The sequence below is a fragment of the Bombyx mandarina genome, chromosome 25, assembly GCF_030267445.1.
Source record: "Bombyx mandarina strain Sakado chromosome 25, ASM3026744v2".
Taxonomy (NCBI): domain Eukaryota; kingdom Metazoa; phylum Arthropoda; class Insecta; order Lepidoptera; family Bombycidae; genus Bombyx; species Bombyx mandarina.
Genome location: NC_143231.1, coordinates 3,624,121 through 3,639,758, shown reverse-complemented (window position 1 = coordinate 3,639,758; position 15,638 = coordinate 3,624,121). Strand labels below are relative to the sequence as shown.

Here is a 15,638-nt window from a genome sequence, read left to right as displayed (position 1 = left end):
TATTTCTGCCGTGAAGCAGTAATGCGTTTCGGTCTGAAGGGTGGGGCAGCCGTTGTTATTATACTGATACCTTAAAACTCATATCTCAAAGTAGGCAGCGAATTTACGTTGTAGACGTCTATGGGCTCCAGTAACCACTTAACATCTGATGGGCTGTGAGCTCGTCCACCCATCTAAGCAATAAAAAAAAGGTGGTAGCGATGAATAAAAGTCAGCCTTAAAGTTCAATCAAGTTTAATCATTCAACATTATCGAGATCACAAACAAGTGATTAAGAGAATCATTTTATAATCCTATTATCTCCTTCTTTTTTCTTTTACTTTTTTTTAAATCAATTTTGTACAAAATATCAATCTCTTCGATAAATTTTTAGTGGAGCTAATACAATAAAGACGAAACGCATTATTATAATATTTGATGGCGTAACAGTCGCCATAATCTGGAAGTTGCTAGAAGTAGCAACTTTTTGATCTCGAAAAACATTTGTCACGACCGGACAATCTCTCTTATACATAACATTAAGATTAATACACTCTATACATTAATAATCTCTCAATAATTTATAATTTTGATCACAGTGTACTTAACTGTTAAACTTTAACGTATAATACAATTCCGATTTGAGACACAGAACAATGTCTACGATATAAAATACTGAGCACATATTACAAAACAATTAGACGAATGCTAACGCGATAGAGACCTATATTTTCTTAACAATAATATTATGTATTACCTTGTTCGTAATGTTGGCACAAGATGCGGGCGAATCCTTTTAGTTTTTTTTTGGTATCCTCCGCGACAAAGGCCGCGTTCGCCACACGCACACGTACACCATACGCCGATACAGTCGGTAGTGTGTCGAGCGTGACTTAACATAGTTTTGACTTGAGGTAGTAGAACATAATGATTTAACTATAAACTATAAATAAGGGTACAAACTAGGAATGTAATCGTCGAATGGCAACATAAAATATATCCCTTAAAACTAAAGTAGAAACACTTTCCGGGAAACGCGGAAAGCTATTGTACATTTGAACTTGTGCTACCTATATTCTATTAAATGTATCCGGAACACGGAGAATTTAACTATAATCTAGAGCGCTTAGCGGCACGCTGTGTTCCCGCTAGCGTTAATGAGCATCATTGAAAACAAAACCGATATCTTTTCTCCTCGACACGTTTGCCTTAAACTAATAATGTAATTAATGCATAGCTTTCCTTTTAGAACAAAGAAATTACGCAAATTTTGGCTACACATATCACAAGTGAACGCTTAATGGCGACGACGTAGTTATGTACATAATTGAAGTATTCCCTGTAGCGAGCTAGACCGGGGTCCGTGTTTACTTGCGGCGCGCGTGCTCGGCGGAGGGGGCCCGGCGCGCCCGCAGGTTGTGCAGCAGGGCCCGCAGCTGGTGCACGTGCATGCGCGTCACGCTCGGGTCGCCGCTCGACTCCAGCCACGACAGGAACTTGTCGCCGTGCTCCAGAGCCTCTGCGGCCCCCGTTTCCCACTCTTCGTTCGGTTGATTCTCCAATGCCGAGTCCTTGTTCGTGGTCGCGCCCGAATTGTTGAATAATAGACTATCTAAGACGGTTCTGGCTTTCGTTTGGTTTCTCGGGGCATCGAGACTGCGTTCGGTCATGGGTTCCTTGTTTTCTGAACCTATTTCGGGGCTGGCGACCGGGGTGGCGACGCGTGTGCCTTCATTTGGCATATCGCGTGTGTCCTCTTCGCGTATCTGCGGTCTGTCGGGACTTATCGCCGCTCCCTTCTCCGGCTTTCCTTTAGTGAGTTGCGAATAGAGAATGTTCTCCGCCGTCTTTTCCTTTGGTACCTGAGATGCTGGCTTATGTTTGTCTTCGGGTAGCGGCATAGCGCCACCGAACTGTTTATAGTATTGCCACAGCCACGAGTTTCGGTTGTAGTCGAGATGTGGATTGACCGGGGCGGCTGGGGCCACTGGTTTAGATGGCATGCTTGGCTCGGAGGATTTGCTCAGTTGTAGTGGATGAGCAGCCGTCGTTTGCGCGGTTAGATCCAGCATCGCCTGTTGAGTTTTTAGCCAATACCAGAGAGTGTCGTCCACGGGCTGAGTGGCCGCCGATGGTAATGATCCGTGATGATGGCTCGACTTGGACCCTGAGTGACGATAAGGATCGGAGTGATGTGACTTGCGATGTTTGGTGTCACTCAAGTTGAGTCCACCATTGTGTGCTGGTTTCGGGGATCGCACCGAACGCAAAAGACTAGATGGCTGGGCGGACAAGGCCGAGAGGCCCGGGTTGAGCTGTGCCAAGAGCGTGAGATTGGTTGCTATTTCGTTGAAACTGAGTCCGAGATGTGAATGCGAGAGGCCAGGAATGTGACCGAGGCCGGAGAGTGGGCTGATGGCGCTCATAGAAACACTGGCCCCGGGGTCCGGTCTGCGCTCGCGGGGTACATGTGGGATGGGTGATGGTTCGCTGCGTTTTGTTGTGAGTTCCACGGGAGCGTCGGCCGGTGCCGGCGGTAGTTGTGTGGCGGTGGATGTAGGTATAGACGCGGCGGTCAGGTCGAGGCCGGAGGGCGCGGGGGGTGAGGGCGCGGCCGGGGACACGGTGCGTGCACGTTTCTCTAGAGGCTCGCCGTCATTGCTCTTGTCCGTGTCGGGCGACGATAATCGTGACGTCATGTAGCGCAGTTTGTCCTCGTTCTTGCACCAGCCGCGCAGTGTGGACTCTGGCACGCCTATGTCTCGTGCGACCGATGCCTTGGACTCTCCGTCGTTGACCCGTTGTATGGCCTCGATTTTGTCGCCGGGCGTCAGAGCGCGCATAGGTCGCTTACCCTTGGTTGCCATAATGGCCACTCGCTTACTGTAACAAAAAAAAAAAAGAACCGATTACTAATAGAATAAATCATACACGTCGCTTTATGAACAATCATCACAGTCGAAATTTTCGAAGCAATAAATTGTTTAAACTCTTCAACGAATGTATAATGATACAATTCATAAAACGCGTTAAAGACACATTAAAACTCTTTGCGAGCACGATCGTAATAATTTCGTTTACAGGAAGCCCATAAAAAACTGTATAAACGTGGCAAGTTGTAAAGTTACGAAAAAGATAAACAAAAAGAAATAAAATTATGACCTACGACAACAGTAGGCGGCAAAAGTTGTCGGGTCGTTGACACGGTGACCTTGCGAGCGGTCTCGGCCCGTTCACTCGGTCACCGCTAGATGGCGCCACACGTATTAAACACGAACGAATTATACGCGAATTTTTATTTGTCGTTTTTTGTTTATTAGTTTTGTTGTTGTAGTTTTGTTTATTTATTTCATTGTTTGTTTATGTACACGTGAACTTTTCAAATTTGTGGCTCCTTGTGTAACTTATGGATAATAGTAGATCTTGGGATATTATTAAATCCTGTACTTTTGAGATGTTGTTTCTGCTCCTCTATCGTCCGTCTGTAGCAGAATTATCTTCAATCGTTTTTTATGTTAACTTCCTATTCTTTACTTAGCGGCTCTCTAAGTATTGATGGTATATTGCTAGGCTGCAAGGATGGGCATGAATTTAGCTTTTTTTTTGCTAGCCTAAGGGGTTATTCCAGCTACATTCAGAATGAGTGATGAGTGAGCTCGCGGCCTTAACCAGAGAGAATTTGCTAACACTAGCCCTAACAAGAGCATTGCTTCGCTGAATCGATGAACGGAATCGCGACCCACTGAGAAGATCCGGCGAGAAACTTAATGGGTTGAGTTTGTGCGTTAGGTTGCATAGGCGATCGCATAATTTCCTCGCCAAGCAATGTTTTTAGTTTTAGTTTGAGCGTCAGTTTTGTCAATGTCACTTGTTCAGTCTAGGCTCCACGAATGTGGCTCCCGTTACCGAATAATATCGAAATGGGCCGTCACTTCGTGGCCGATAACCAATTATTTAATGTACTTTATGATAATTATGTAGATAGAGAGAACACCAAGTTTGCCCTGCATTTTAAAATTTGATTACTTGGCAGTACGTTTAATAACCCGCTGATAATTTGATTTAAAAAAAAAAGCCGGCGCTATCTTTTACTAAAATTAAAATCACAGGGAATTTTCTCTAGGAATTACGTCAATAACGCTTTAAACTTTTCGTTTTCCATTAAAGAAGAACAAACGTTACCTATGAATAAAATTGAGTACATTTTGTATGACTTGTTATTGAACGCATTTGAATCAAATCAGCAAATTGTCTTAAACTCGATGGTGTTCGAATGCGATGTGAATTACATGTGTTCTAATGACATTTTAATTTAAATATTAAAGTGTTCTAATTGATAAAAAGGTTTTGTACAATTTTATGATTGGGAATTAAAAAAAAACAATAATCTTTCATGATGTATATCTTTCGTGATGTATTCTGTTTACATTGCATCAAAGACTCTTGACTGTCTTAAGGCTTTGAAGGAAGCATTATTTTCATTATATTCTTACGTTAACTTAACGTTAAATAACTCATTAATTTGGACATCATTTGCACTAAAACGTTTGAAGCTATATCGTCAATATTGTTATGTTTTCTTTTTTATTTTATTAATAATTGTTATTTAGAAGCGCGCTTTAATATCGAGACGAATAATTGAATAATCATTTTGTTTATTCTACTTATTCCGGATATTAGATCAAAGTACAAAAATTATAATATTGTCTTAGAATATATTCTAAGAATATTGTATTGAATCGTGCCTCAATGCGTCTGCAAATTTTTAAGATAATCGGAAATTAATTGAAGTCGGTGAAAAAACAAGGGTTAAGCTAATCAAGGTGTTTTTAAAAACAAGATATTTTTAATTTTGAAAAAAATATATATTTTAGGCGTCTTGTATGTATTTCTTTGCATTGCATTCAGATGTCACGAGTCGCCATTTTTTCTTTGCACTATTTTTCTGATATTATTAGTTTAACAGCTTTACCAATTTGATTATTTTCTATGAAATACACTGAATGATAATGATGCAAGTCATTATCTTTTTTTTTTATATTTAAATATCTATGTACCTACATGAAATTACCATAGAATCTAATTCGATAAAAAAGTTTTACAATATACGTTAAGGTTTGATTCACGAAAGGACTTTTAGATTTTCTATTATTATTCTTTTACACAAACACTTTGTTAGGATTTAAGTTGCTGTATCAGGAAATCGGAGCAGGCTGGACATGAATGAGCAAAAGTTTTGTAACTTACTTGCGAGCCGGCGTGTGTTTTGTTTACAATTTTTGACAGGGCAGTCGTTATCGCTTTTATGAGCGTACGTTGAATGGACGAATCCCAACCAATAAAAATATAGTGTGGATGCGCAGTGCGCGGCACGTGTCACTGATTTCACAGATGCGTTCACAAGTCACTGAGCGAAGACGCGCGTAACGCGATGCGGCGATAGGTACGTACGTCGCGGACCGCGCGAGCCGACTGTGCGCTCGCCGTGATAAGGGCGCCGGGCCGCGGCCGCGTCCGCGACCAGCCTTTGTGTCCGTCCGGCCGCCCCGCGCGCCCCGCGCCCGCGCCCCGCCACCGAGCCCCCGCGCGATATTACCCATACACCTTAATTACTCGCCGAGTTGCCGCTCGCTGTCGCACCCAAAAACGAGACTAAACTTTTTTCGTCGAAGGACCGAGAACTCAGACCTAAAGTTCGTTTCCTAAGGTTTCTTTAACTTTCCAAGTGCGAAACTTTGAGTCGCGATGTCGTCTCGCGCCTGTCTGTCGCGCGCGTATTAGTTCAGAAGTAATAACACTCTCGGCGTTTCTAGTTCGCGTACCGGAAAACGAGTTCAAACAACCTTTAAAAACATTAAATAAAAAATTTAACTCGATATGCCGCGTAGAGCATCGTAGGTGATGTCTACGCCGGGCTATGTTTGTCTTTCATTGCGTAGCACCCAAGTTGCGCGGATCATAATTATATTCTCTTGCTCAAATACACCGATGCTATTGTATTATAACATATTAAGCATTAGCTAAATAGCATCGTTATGCACTTTTAACAATGTGTAAGTAATGTTTTAATCTAAACGTGCATATATTAGTCGCGAACAATGCGTCTGTCTGGTCTATGGTCCAACAGACGATCCCACTTGTGCACGCGTCGAAGGAAATGAAAGTGTATAATATACTTGTGTGTTACCTGTATCGGTCGGTGAAAGCGCGGCTAGACTTGCATATTTTGATGATGTTAAGCAAGAACTTAATGATGCGACTTAATTCGTTTTGCGATGTATACTGTACGAATTTTACTGGTTACGGTGGGTGCGTTTTTTTAGGGGGGAAAGATTATGAATGGACCGAATGGCTTCTCTAGTTACACTAGGATGGGTGGATGAGCTTGGGCTCAGCTGGGAGGAGTGAGATATGTAGCTGTCCGAAAACCTCCGAAGAAGGCTTAGCAGCTCGAGGGCAGCTGCTTCGCGAATGCACCTACTACCGGAATGAGATCGCGCGCATTGTCTGTGGAATGACAGCAATAACTTAAGATTCGGTTGACCGTGGGCTGGACGTCGAAAGCGATATACTTACTATGTTTAAGAGCAGTTGGTTGGTTTTCTGAGTCCATGCGGGTCGTTACATTTTTCCTAGTTAATCGTTGGTACCCTAAAGAGCAATTCCAACTACTTACAGACCGGTAGGTGGGCCCATGGGCTCTAGTAAGATTAATGCTTCGCTGAATTTACCACCTGATCGAAATCGCAGCCCACTGAGAAGATTTGGCAAGAAAAAGTGGATTCTGTCTATGGGCTAGTTTGCACGTTAAACTTTTCGTCGTGATCGACGAGTTCTATGATGACCTGTGCCTGTAGGTAAGCTCACGGGGTTCAAGCCTGACGACTTTGCTAACATTAACCCTAGTAAGAGCAGTGCTTCGCAGAATCTACTTCCATCGGAAACGCGACCCACTGAGAAGATCCGGCGAGAAACTCAGTGGGCTGTGTTCGTGGATTAATTAGCTCTTCGTCGCAAGAGACGGGTCCGACGAGAACGATGACCGGTGCTTGAAAGGCCTAAAATCACTGAGAGTAGATCTTGGGGATCCGGCATGACATGTTTTGGGCGACGGTGGCTTTGCTACGTGTGCTATTTTGCCTTTTAAACAGTTAAGTTTAATGTCTTTTTATGGATCTAGATCGACGGACAATCTCAATGCTCAATTATGTTTAGGACTCGCGAATATTTATGAGAGTAGGTACGATATAAAAAAAAATGTTTTTGTGATAAGGGAGGGAGTACTGGTGATCTGTAAGCCTTTCCAGTTTTACCATGACGTTTGGGCGAGTACAGGGCTCAGCTAGGAGACATGGGATTTGCTAACAGCTGCCCGAGCGCCTCCAAAGGAGACCTAACTACTCAAGAACAACTGCTTCGCGCATGAATCTACTACCGGATCGGAATCGCGACCCGCTGAGAAGATCCGGCGAGAAACTCAGCGGGTCGATGTATGGGTTAGACATATGAATACTTCTATTTTATTATCTCATTTATTGTTTCGTTTTGTTAATGCCGGGTGTGAAGGAGACGGTAATGTGAGCAGGGGGCATCTTAAAAAGATTTGGACGGACCGTGTGTAAGAGGATACGCGAGAGAAGAGCATGAGTGCAGAGATGACGTACGATAGGCCTGAATGGATAAAGAGGATATGCTGCGACGACCCCACATAATGTGGGATAAGGGTAAGAAGATGATTGTTTCGTTGTGTTGCCGTTGAATAGGTTGACATTATTAAAATACGTTACAGTTGCCAGCCTTTAATTATTGTAAAGTTGAATCTAATGCTTTTTTTTCAGCTTAGTTTGGACGAAAATTTCGAACGAAAAATTTGAAAATTTCGATTGGTCTATTGAATGGTCGAATGAAAAACTGGTCGATACGACACGAACTATAAAAAATAAAAAATCGGATCGGCTTGACTAATATATTTTAGTAGTCAAACAGTGCGTTTGCTACGCACTGTTTTACTATGAAATGGACCATCTCAGGTCTTGCCTGGGGCCTATGACGTGCCTTTTTTCAAACGTGATGAGTTTTAAGTATTAAAAAAGGCTTTAAGTACCTTAACTGCGCACCTAGGATTGTTCTAATCCTCTTATTATCAGCATATTCGTTTGCCTTGGAAGACAATAAAAAAAAACTTTAATTGTGAAGTGCAAACGTGTCTTTTCAAGTTTGTCTTATTGCTGTGTGTGTAAGGGTAGATTCGTAACGTTTTTGTCGTTAGCGTGATGCGCTTTAGCTGGGTTAGGGGTTTTTGTGGCTCGGTGACCAAACTAAGACGTCCCTCGCGCTTATTTACGAGACGCGACGCCCGCACTGTATTTTGGGCATTGCCGTTGTGCCTTGCACGTGTGAAATATTGCGGATGTGGCACTTTTAAACTAAATTCATTTGTGATCGTTGTGCTTAATGCGAGTTTTTTAACGTTCTCGATAGCGTAAAAGTTAACTAACGTTAAGTAAGAAAACGTTCCAACTCCATACAAATTTACTAACTCCATACAAATTTAAACTTACTAAAACTTTTACGCCATCAAGAACGTTAAAAAACTCTCACTAAGCACACGATACACCATCGGTCTAAAGACGTCCGTTCTTGGACCGAGACCTCTAAGTTAATGGAAAATTAACTAATTTAGATGCCTATGTCGAATGTTAATTCGAGCACGGTATTATTTAAAGGTGGTAGGGAAAATGGTGAACGCGGCCGGGTAGGTATAGCAATCCTCTATTTCTGCTGCAAATCAAGCGTACCTTGAGATTTGAAGGATGGGACTGCCGTTGTACAATACAGTTGAGATTTTGTCGTCATTGTCATGAAGTTGTGTTAGCGGTAAGTTGAATTTAGGACAAGTGGACAACATTCGCATATATGACAATTTCACGAATCTTAGCATAAATACGAGTGTGCGTGACCATAATAAGACGAAGGAGGACTGTCTTCATGGAAAAACGCGCGTGGTCTTTCTTTTGTAATAACGGAGCTGTTAACGATCTTTGCTAAAAGATTAATACACAGTAATAAATTAGTAGGTACTTAAAACTTGCTGTATTTTACTGTAATCACGCTTATCAGATGATACTTCTGAGTATCATCTGAATATCATCTGATACTGTGAGTTCTGCTAAGGTACGGATTTGAACGGTTAATTAATTGCGTCTTACGCATATTTACGTCATATTTTTAACTGGAACGCGTCATTTTGGAGAAAATAATTACGAAAATTTATAAACAAGCACTGCTTAAAACAAAATGAAGACGTAGTAATCAGGGTTTTTCAAAATGGTATGCCTGATTGCGCGAGTTTTGGGTTGAAAATTTTAAATCAATCTTCATTGCTTTTGTAGGAAGAAACATTAAGCATAATATTGCGACTTCTTAACAATGTCAATAAGGACTTGGCCATAGGTAGAAAGATATGGCTTACAGTATAACGTTCTGGTTATCGATGAACTATTTTGTTTCATCGTAGGGCCAATTTAGTTCCGCGAATGTAATGAAAGGACACTTTGTTTTAGAATCTACCATTACGTCCTGTTCTTTGTCGAACTACTCGTAATACAAAAGAAATGTCTATCGTCTTTTGAATAGATTAGTCATCGTTATACCTGAATATTGGAAATGTTTACCACTTTTAACAACTCTCGACTCTAATGAATAATTAGAATATTTTGTACATGTTCTTGTTACCCTCGTGGTAGTTTCAAAGTGGTTCAAGGTGGTCAATGTAGGAGATGTTTACCGAAAACCATGGTGCGATTATGTGGAGATTAGGGACGTCTTTTTAGGGTAGCCCTTCTGCTGGCTGAATCAGCTCTACGTAACTAATTTGAGAAGATGCATATTTAGACATTATATATCGTCATGGTGTCGGAAGAATACTTGATGCCTGAAGTGAGAGGGACTAAGGAAAGAGAAAAGATTGTGTTGTTTCGTCTAGTCGTTATCTACGTTCTGACTAATTCGCCGATAAAGCGACCACCCGTTCTCCTTTGAAGACTACGACTAATAAATTGTTATTGAGTCCTTATGCCGTATGCTCGTATGCATGTACTTTTTTTTGAGCCGCAAAGTAATAATCCGGTCGTGATGCAATATAATTGAGAATTCGACCTTATACCTCGAGGTGATTGAATTCATTCGTGTGACGTCTATGGTTTGTTGGGATGTACGGTCGTGCGTTCGTTTACACGTCTAAAGTAATGAAAAAAAAAATTAAATTCTAAAATGGAAGGTCTACATTATTTCGGTTGAGGTGCGTTCGTTGTACAGCGATTTCGTTATCGGCGGCGGCGCGGCTCCCCCGGCGACATCCGACGCCGCGCCATTACCGCTCGCCGCCGCCGTGACCCTGCCCCGCCGCCCGCGCCCCTCGCGCCCGCCCCCGCGGACACGCTCATTAGCTCCGACTCTCAGAGCTTTATCTGGTACAGCCATTCGACCATTATGTACTAAACCTACGCACTTATTAGCAGCTCAATAAGAACTAATCGACGGAAGATATTTCAAATGGACCACCTGTTAAGCGAGTCTATTAAGTAGGAGAATTTTGGTTAAAAGTCGCTTTCGTTTCTGACCCGGCTTGCAAACGGAATGATAGCTTCGCAGCCATTGATGTATTATATCAATGTTCGGAGCAGAAACATGCCTGAAGGTGGTGGCACAGACCCGTGCGGGCTCACAACAAGCTCTGCCACCAATCTTGTTTGTTTTTTGATTTTAGTGATCGCCCGATTACCTACATATATTAACAGTCTTAGGTTTAGTCTAGACGTATTTGTCTTCCCATAACAACAATACGTTATAATTTTAGAAATGCTAAGTGACGCATTCGCGTGTCATGCTCGTTCTCGGGTTCTATAGCACATTAACGAGGTCTCAGCGGTTTTGTGGTAATAGATAAGGGGTCGTGGGCCCGGCCCTGGACTGAGGAGGAAAAACAAACGTTATTGTCTGAGCTTGTATTTGGAATAACTAAAAGTCTACCAGTCATTGATGCTTAAGGTTTGCATCGACATATGTACGTTTCGCCTTTTTTTATTTTATTGCTTAGATGTGTGGACAAGCTCACGGCCCATCTGGTGTTAAGTGGTTACCGGAGCCCATAGACATCTACAATAAAATTCCAACACCTTAAGACATGAGTTCTAAGGTTTGACGTGTAACGATACAACGGCTGCCCCGCCCTTCAAACCGAAACGCATTACTGCTTCACGGCAGAAATAGGCAGGGTGGTGGTACCTACCCGCGCGGACTCACAAGAGGTCCTACCACCAGTAATTACGCAAATTATAATTTTGCGGGCTTAATTATTATTACCCAGTGTTATTCCTTCACCGTGAAGTCAATTGTGAACATTTGTTAGGTACGTATTTCATTAGAAAAATTGGTACCCGCCTGCAGGATCCGAACACCGGTGCATCGCTAGATACGAATGCACGTCTTATCCTTTAGGCCACGACGACTTCAAATTCAAATTCGCCTCTCCTCATCCACTTCTTGCTGGTCACCGGTCGGAGGTCATTGCAATAACTAACTAGGGTGGATGAGGGAAGCCGAAGACCGGGCTCAGTGGTGTGGATTGGGATATGCCTATGTCCAGCAGTGGACGACTGTGGGTTGATGATGATGATGATGAGGTTCCAAAGTATTCACAAATTTGAATTTAAGGGTTGTCTCCTGATGGTTCGAAAGTGGGCCGAACTTAGCACCTCCTGGTCATTTAGATGCTATTGACCTGTTTGGAGTTTAGGCGCACTACCGTAGACGTAGATCGCGTCTTAATCTGTGTTGACTTAAATGGAACGCTGTCTATGTTTTTGATGTATGGAGAGTGTTTATTTATTTATTTGGTACTCTCATAAATACATCGCGGTTATATCAGGAATCATGGATAAAGAATTATCCGTGCCCTAAACAGGTCATCGAAACAATGAACTTAATATTTATGGTTGAGTTAGTAACGAGGTTCTCTTTTGCGCACAAAAGCGCGCTGCGAAAGCTTTGGCTGACAGTCTAATAAAAATATGACTGGTTCAATTTGCCGGTGGTGATGTTAAAACTGCTTCTGACACTGGGAACACTCTGAGGAATTCCTTGAGATAATCCCGCCATCGAGAGATTTGTAGAGATATTTTTGCCACGCACTATTGGGTTTTGGTATGAATACTCACCAAGAACCACTTGGCCCAAAACCACTGCGTTGATCCCCAGAGCGTTTCCAGAGATATGTTTTGCCATGTATCATCCGGATTTATAATGAACTTCCTCTATGTTTCTTGGGCGTTATGACATGTTCTCTTTTGAAGTCGTCATGGCCTAAAAGATAAGACGTCCGATGCATTCGTGTTCAAGTGATGTACCGGTGCTTGAATCCCGCAGGCGGGTGGGTACATTTTTCTAATGAAATACGTACTCAACAAATGTTCACGATTGACTTCCACGGTGAAGGAATAACATCGTGTAATAAAAATCAAACCCGCAAAATTATAATTTGTGTAATTACTGGTGGTAGGACCTCTTGTGAGTCCGCGCGGGTAGGTACCATCGCCCTGCCTATTTCTGCCGTGAAGCAGTAATGCGTTTCGGTTTGAAGGGTAGGGCAGCCGTTGTAACTATACTTGAGACCTTAGAACTTAAATCTCAAGGTGAGTGGCGCATTTACGTAGTAGATGTCTATGGGCTCCAGTAACCACTTGACACCAGGTGGGCTGTGAGCTAGTACACCCATCTAAGCAATAAAAATAAATTTTTAAACGAGGCTTGTGAAGAATGCTCAATAGTAGTCAATGGCTTGACCGTGTCCCTGGTAACGTTGGCCTCTGTGAGCTACAGCAACTACTCACTTTGAGGCGGGCCGTATGCTTTTCTTCCTGGAATAACAATAAAAAATTACCCAGCGTGGGTGGTGGCAATAGGTGATGTCTGTACGTTCCGATGACCACTTGTAACCAAACGGTACGCAAGACCATTCACCTGTCAACACATTTTTTTTATTTATTTCTATCTCTCAAAGAAGTCTAGATAGTGAATAATTCACTATCTAGATCTGTATCCGAAATTATAGCTTTATCTTTGATTATGTGATAAATATGAAGTTGAAATGTGAATATTGAGTGACGGCAACCCTTAAAAAGTCGCAAAAAACTTAAAGTGTATTCTCTCTCTCTCTATAAAATTATTGTCTTATCATCGGTCCTTGATGCGTGTGTTTAAGTTAATCAGACGTCTTGAAAAGTAGCCCTAGCAAGAGTAGTGCTTCGCAGAATCTATCACCGGATCGGAATAGTGACCCACTGAGAAGATACGGCGAGAAACTCAGAGGGCACTCACAGTGTAGGGCGAAATTTTTTAAGGTTAAGGCATCCGTCTTATTATAAAAACTCGTCTTAGAAGGTCATATTACAATTTGAATGGCGTCTAAGCAATAAAAAACGTACCAGCGTCAAATCTATTATGGTATGAGGCTCTCGTGCGTTCTGGCTTCAACGATGCATCGTCCGAATCCAAAAAAAAAGACATCAACAAAACAAATAAAATATTCGTCTCGAGAATTCAGCAATCGATAGACAATTAATCGATTTCAAACAAAAAAGGGGTTTGTTGTTATAAACTTGATTTTTTTATGAGTTTATCGAACTGAGGCTTGTATCTCGATTGTCCACGTTCGCGCTCGATACATCTCGTGAGCTCGGTTTTATTTGAAGACAACACAGCTACCGAGAAACGTGTAAATGAGCTGTAATGACCGAAATTTACGATCGATATTTAAAACAAAAGCAATACGTTTCATTATCGAATGTACCATAAAGCTATACGGGATTACGCAGCTACTAACTAAACGATTTTTTTTGAAAATGTTGTTTTTTTTTTGTAATTATCCTAATATTAAAAGAGTATTTCGTTGTGGTCATTATTAAATTACGTAAATACCTAATAATGGTACATTAGTTTCTAATTATTTTTTACGGTTAAAGCGAACTATGGTTCCATCCCAAATCACATTAACATTCACCTACCTCTTACAAACCGTTTCCCGAAATCATCAAAAGCCGATGGTTGGCACATAAAAAAATGGACATTCGGGGATGGTCCATCGGCGGCGCGCTCTTCTCTCTCATTAAACTGAAGCAGTAAGGTCGAAAATAGATCGTGTCGTGTTTCGAGTAAACAACACAATAAGTTTTCTTTGTAATTGTTATCGCGCGCGGTCGCGAATGGCGCCGAGGCCAGACGACGGCCGGCGCACAGATAATGCACGCCCTACCCTGCAACCTTCGCATGGCGCGGCGTTAAGTGTTGTTAATATGTGAAATTGGAACTTCGTTTATCGTCCGCTACTGGTGTTGATGCACTCGTATTTGTACGATACATTTTACGTACATCTCGAGTGTGTTTGGTTTGGTCATACTTGGAATAGCTGTGCTTTTAAAAATGAAAAAAAAAATAATCACAATTTCCTTCCTAGCTGAGAGCCTTGAGAGGTTATTTTAGCGTAACCTTAACTAGTAGGTGAGCTCACGGGGCTCAAACCTGACGACGTTGCTAACACGAACCCTAGCCAGAGCCGTGCTTCGCAGAATCTACCACCGGATCGACACGCGACCCACTGAGAAGATCCGGCGAGAAACTCAGTGGGTTGTGTCTGAGGGTTAATTTACTCGTCGAGCCCTTCGTCGCAAGCGACGGTTCGACGAGAACGATGACCGGAACTACAAGGCTACTAACTTGTTGCATTATTTTTTGGCCCGGCTATCGAAATTTAATCACTGACACCTCAAGGCTTAGATTCATTTTATGAATTCACGTTTCCTTATTTATTTTTTAATTAACATTTCTTTTTGTCAACGTAGAAAAATGAAAACAAAATGTTTTTGAATTGAACACATAAAATGTAACACTAAAAGTTATGAATAGCTCTGATTTAAAGTACCTACAAGACAAAAAATGATAATAGGTTGAAGAGCATTGGAGAAAAGGGCACTGAGCTCTATTCTCTTTGGCTATTATTATTCAGAGGCATAAAAGTGAAAAATACCCGTCATTATATTATGTCCGATACATACCTACTTTAAATACTGCACAGAGTCTAATTTTGTAATTTAGGCACTTGTTTGACATAAATCCTACCCAGAATGCAAAATCAATCAATCATCGCGTAACAAAAGTTGCCATCGTAACCGTTGCTATAAGACTGATAGTCGATTAACCAGAGAGTGATAGAAGCAACTTTTATCAAAAAAATTCAACGTGCTCCTATAGACACTGCCCACGGAATTTCATAGTAGGGTCGCGATTCGTGTGCTTAGTGCGAGTTTTTTAACGTTCTCGATAGCGTAAAAGTTAACTCAAATTTGAATGCAGTTGGAACAGCACCCCTAGCGGCAAACGCAGACAAACGTTCCAACTCCATACAAATTTGAGTTAACTTTTACGCTATCGAGAACGTTAAAAAAGTCGCAGTAAGCACATCGATCCGGGGGTGGATTCAGCGCATCACTGCTCTCACTATGGCAGCAAATTCCATAAGGCTGACTCCGCGAGCTAATTTACCGGTCTTTAAGTAGCTAGAATAGCCCCTTAGGCTACTAGCGATCAGGTAGACAGAGAAAAAA

The 15,638-nt window shown here is 41.9% G+C and overlaps 2 protein-coding genes across 2 annotated transcripts in view; one reads left to right on the top strand and one right to left on the bottom strand.

The window, feature by feature from the left end:
* lobo (coiled-coil domain-containing protein lost boys) overlaps positions 1-15,638 on the top strand; it is a 183,804-nt gene that overhangs the window by 3,453 nt on the left and 164,713 nt on the right. The window lies entirely within an intron of this gene.
* Positions 218-5,633, bottom strand: LOC114243965 (protein distal antenna). The gene is made up of 2 exons (XM_028175634.2): positions 5,227-5,633; positions 218-2,862 (listed from the first exon to the last, which is right to left on the bottom strand). Exon 2 carries the CDS (start codon positions 2,844-2,846, stop codon positions 1,347-1,349), a length of 1,500 nt encoding a protein of 499 aa, XP_028031435.2. The 5' UTR covers positions 2,847-2,862; positions 5,227-5,633; the 3' UTR covers positions 218-1,346.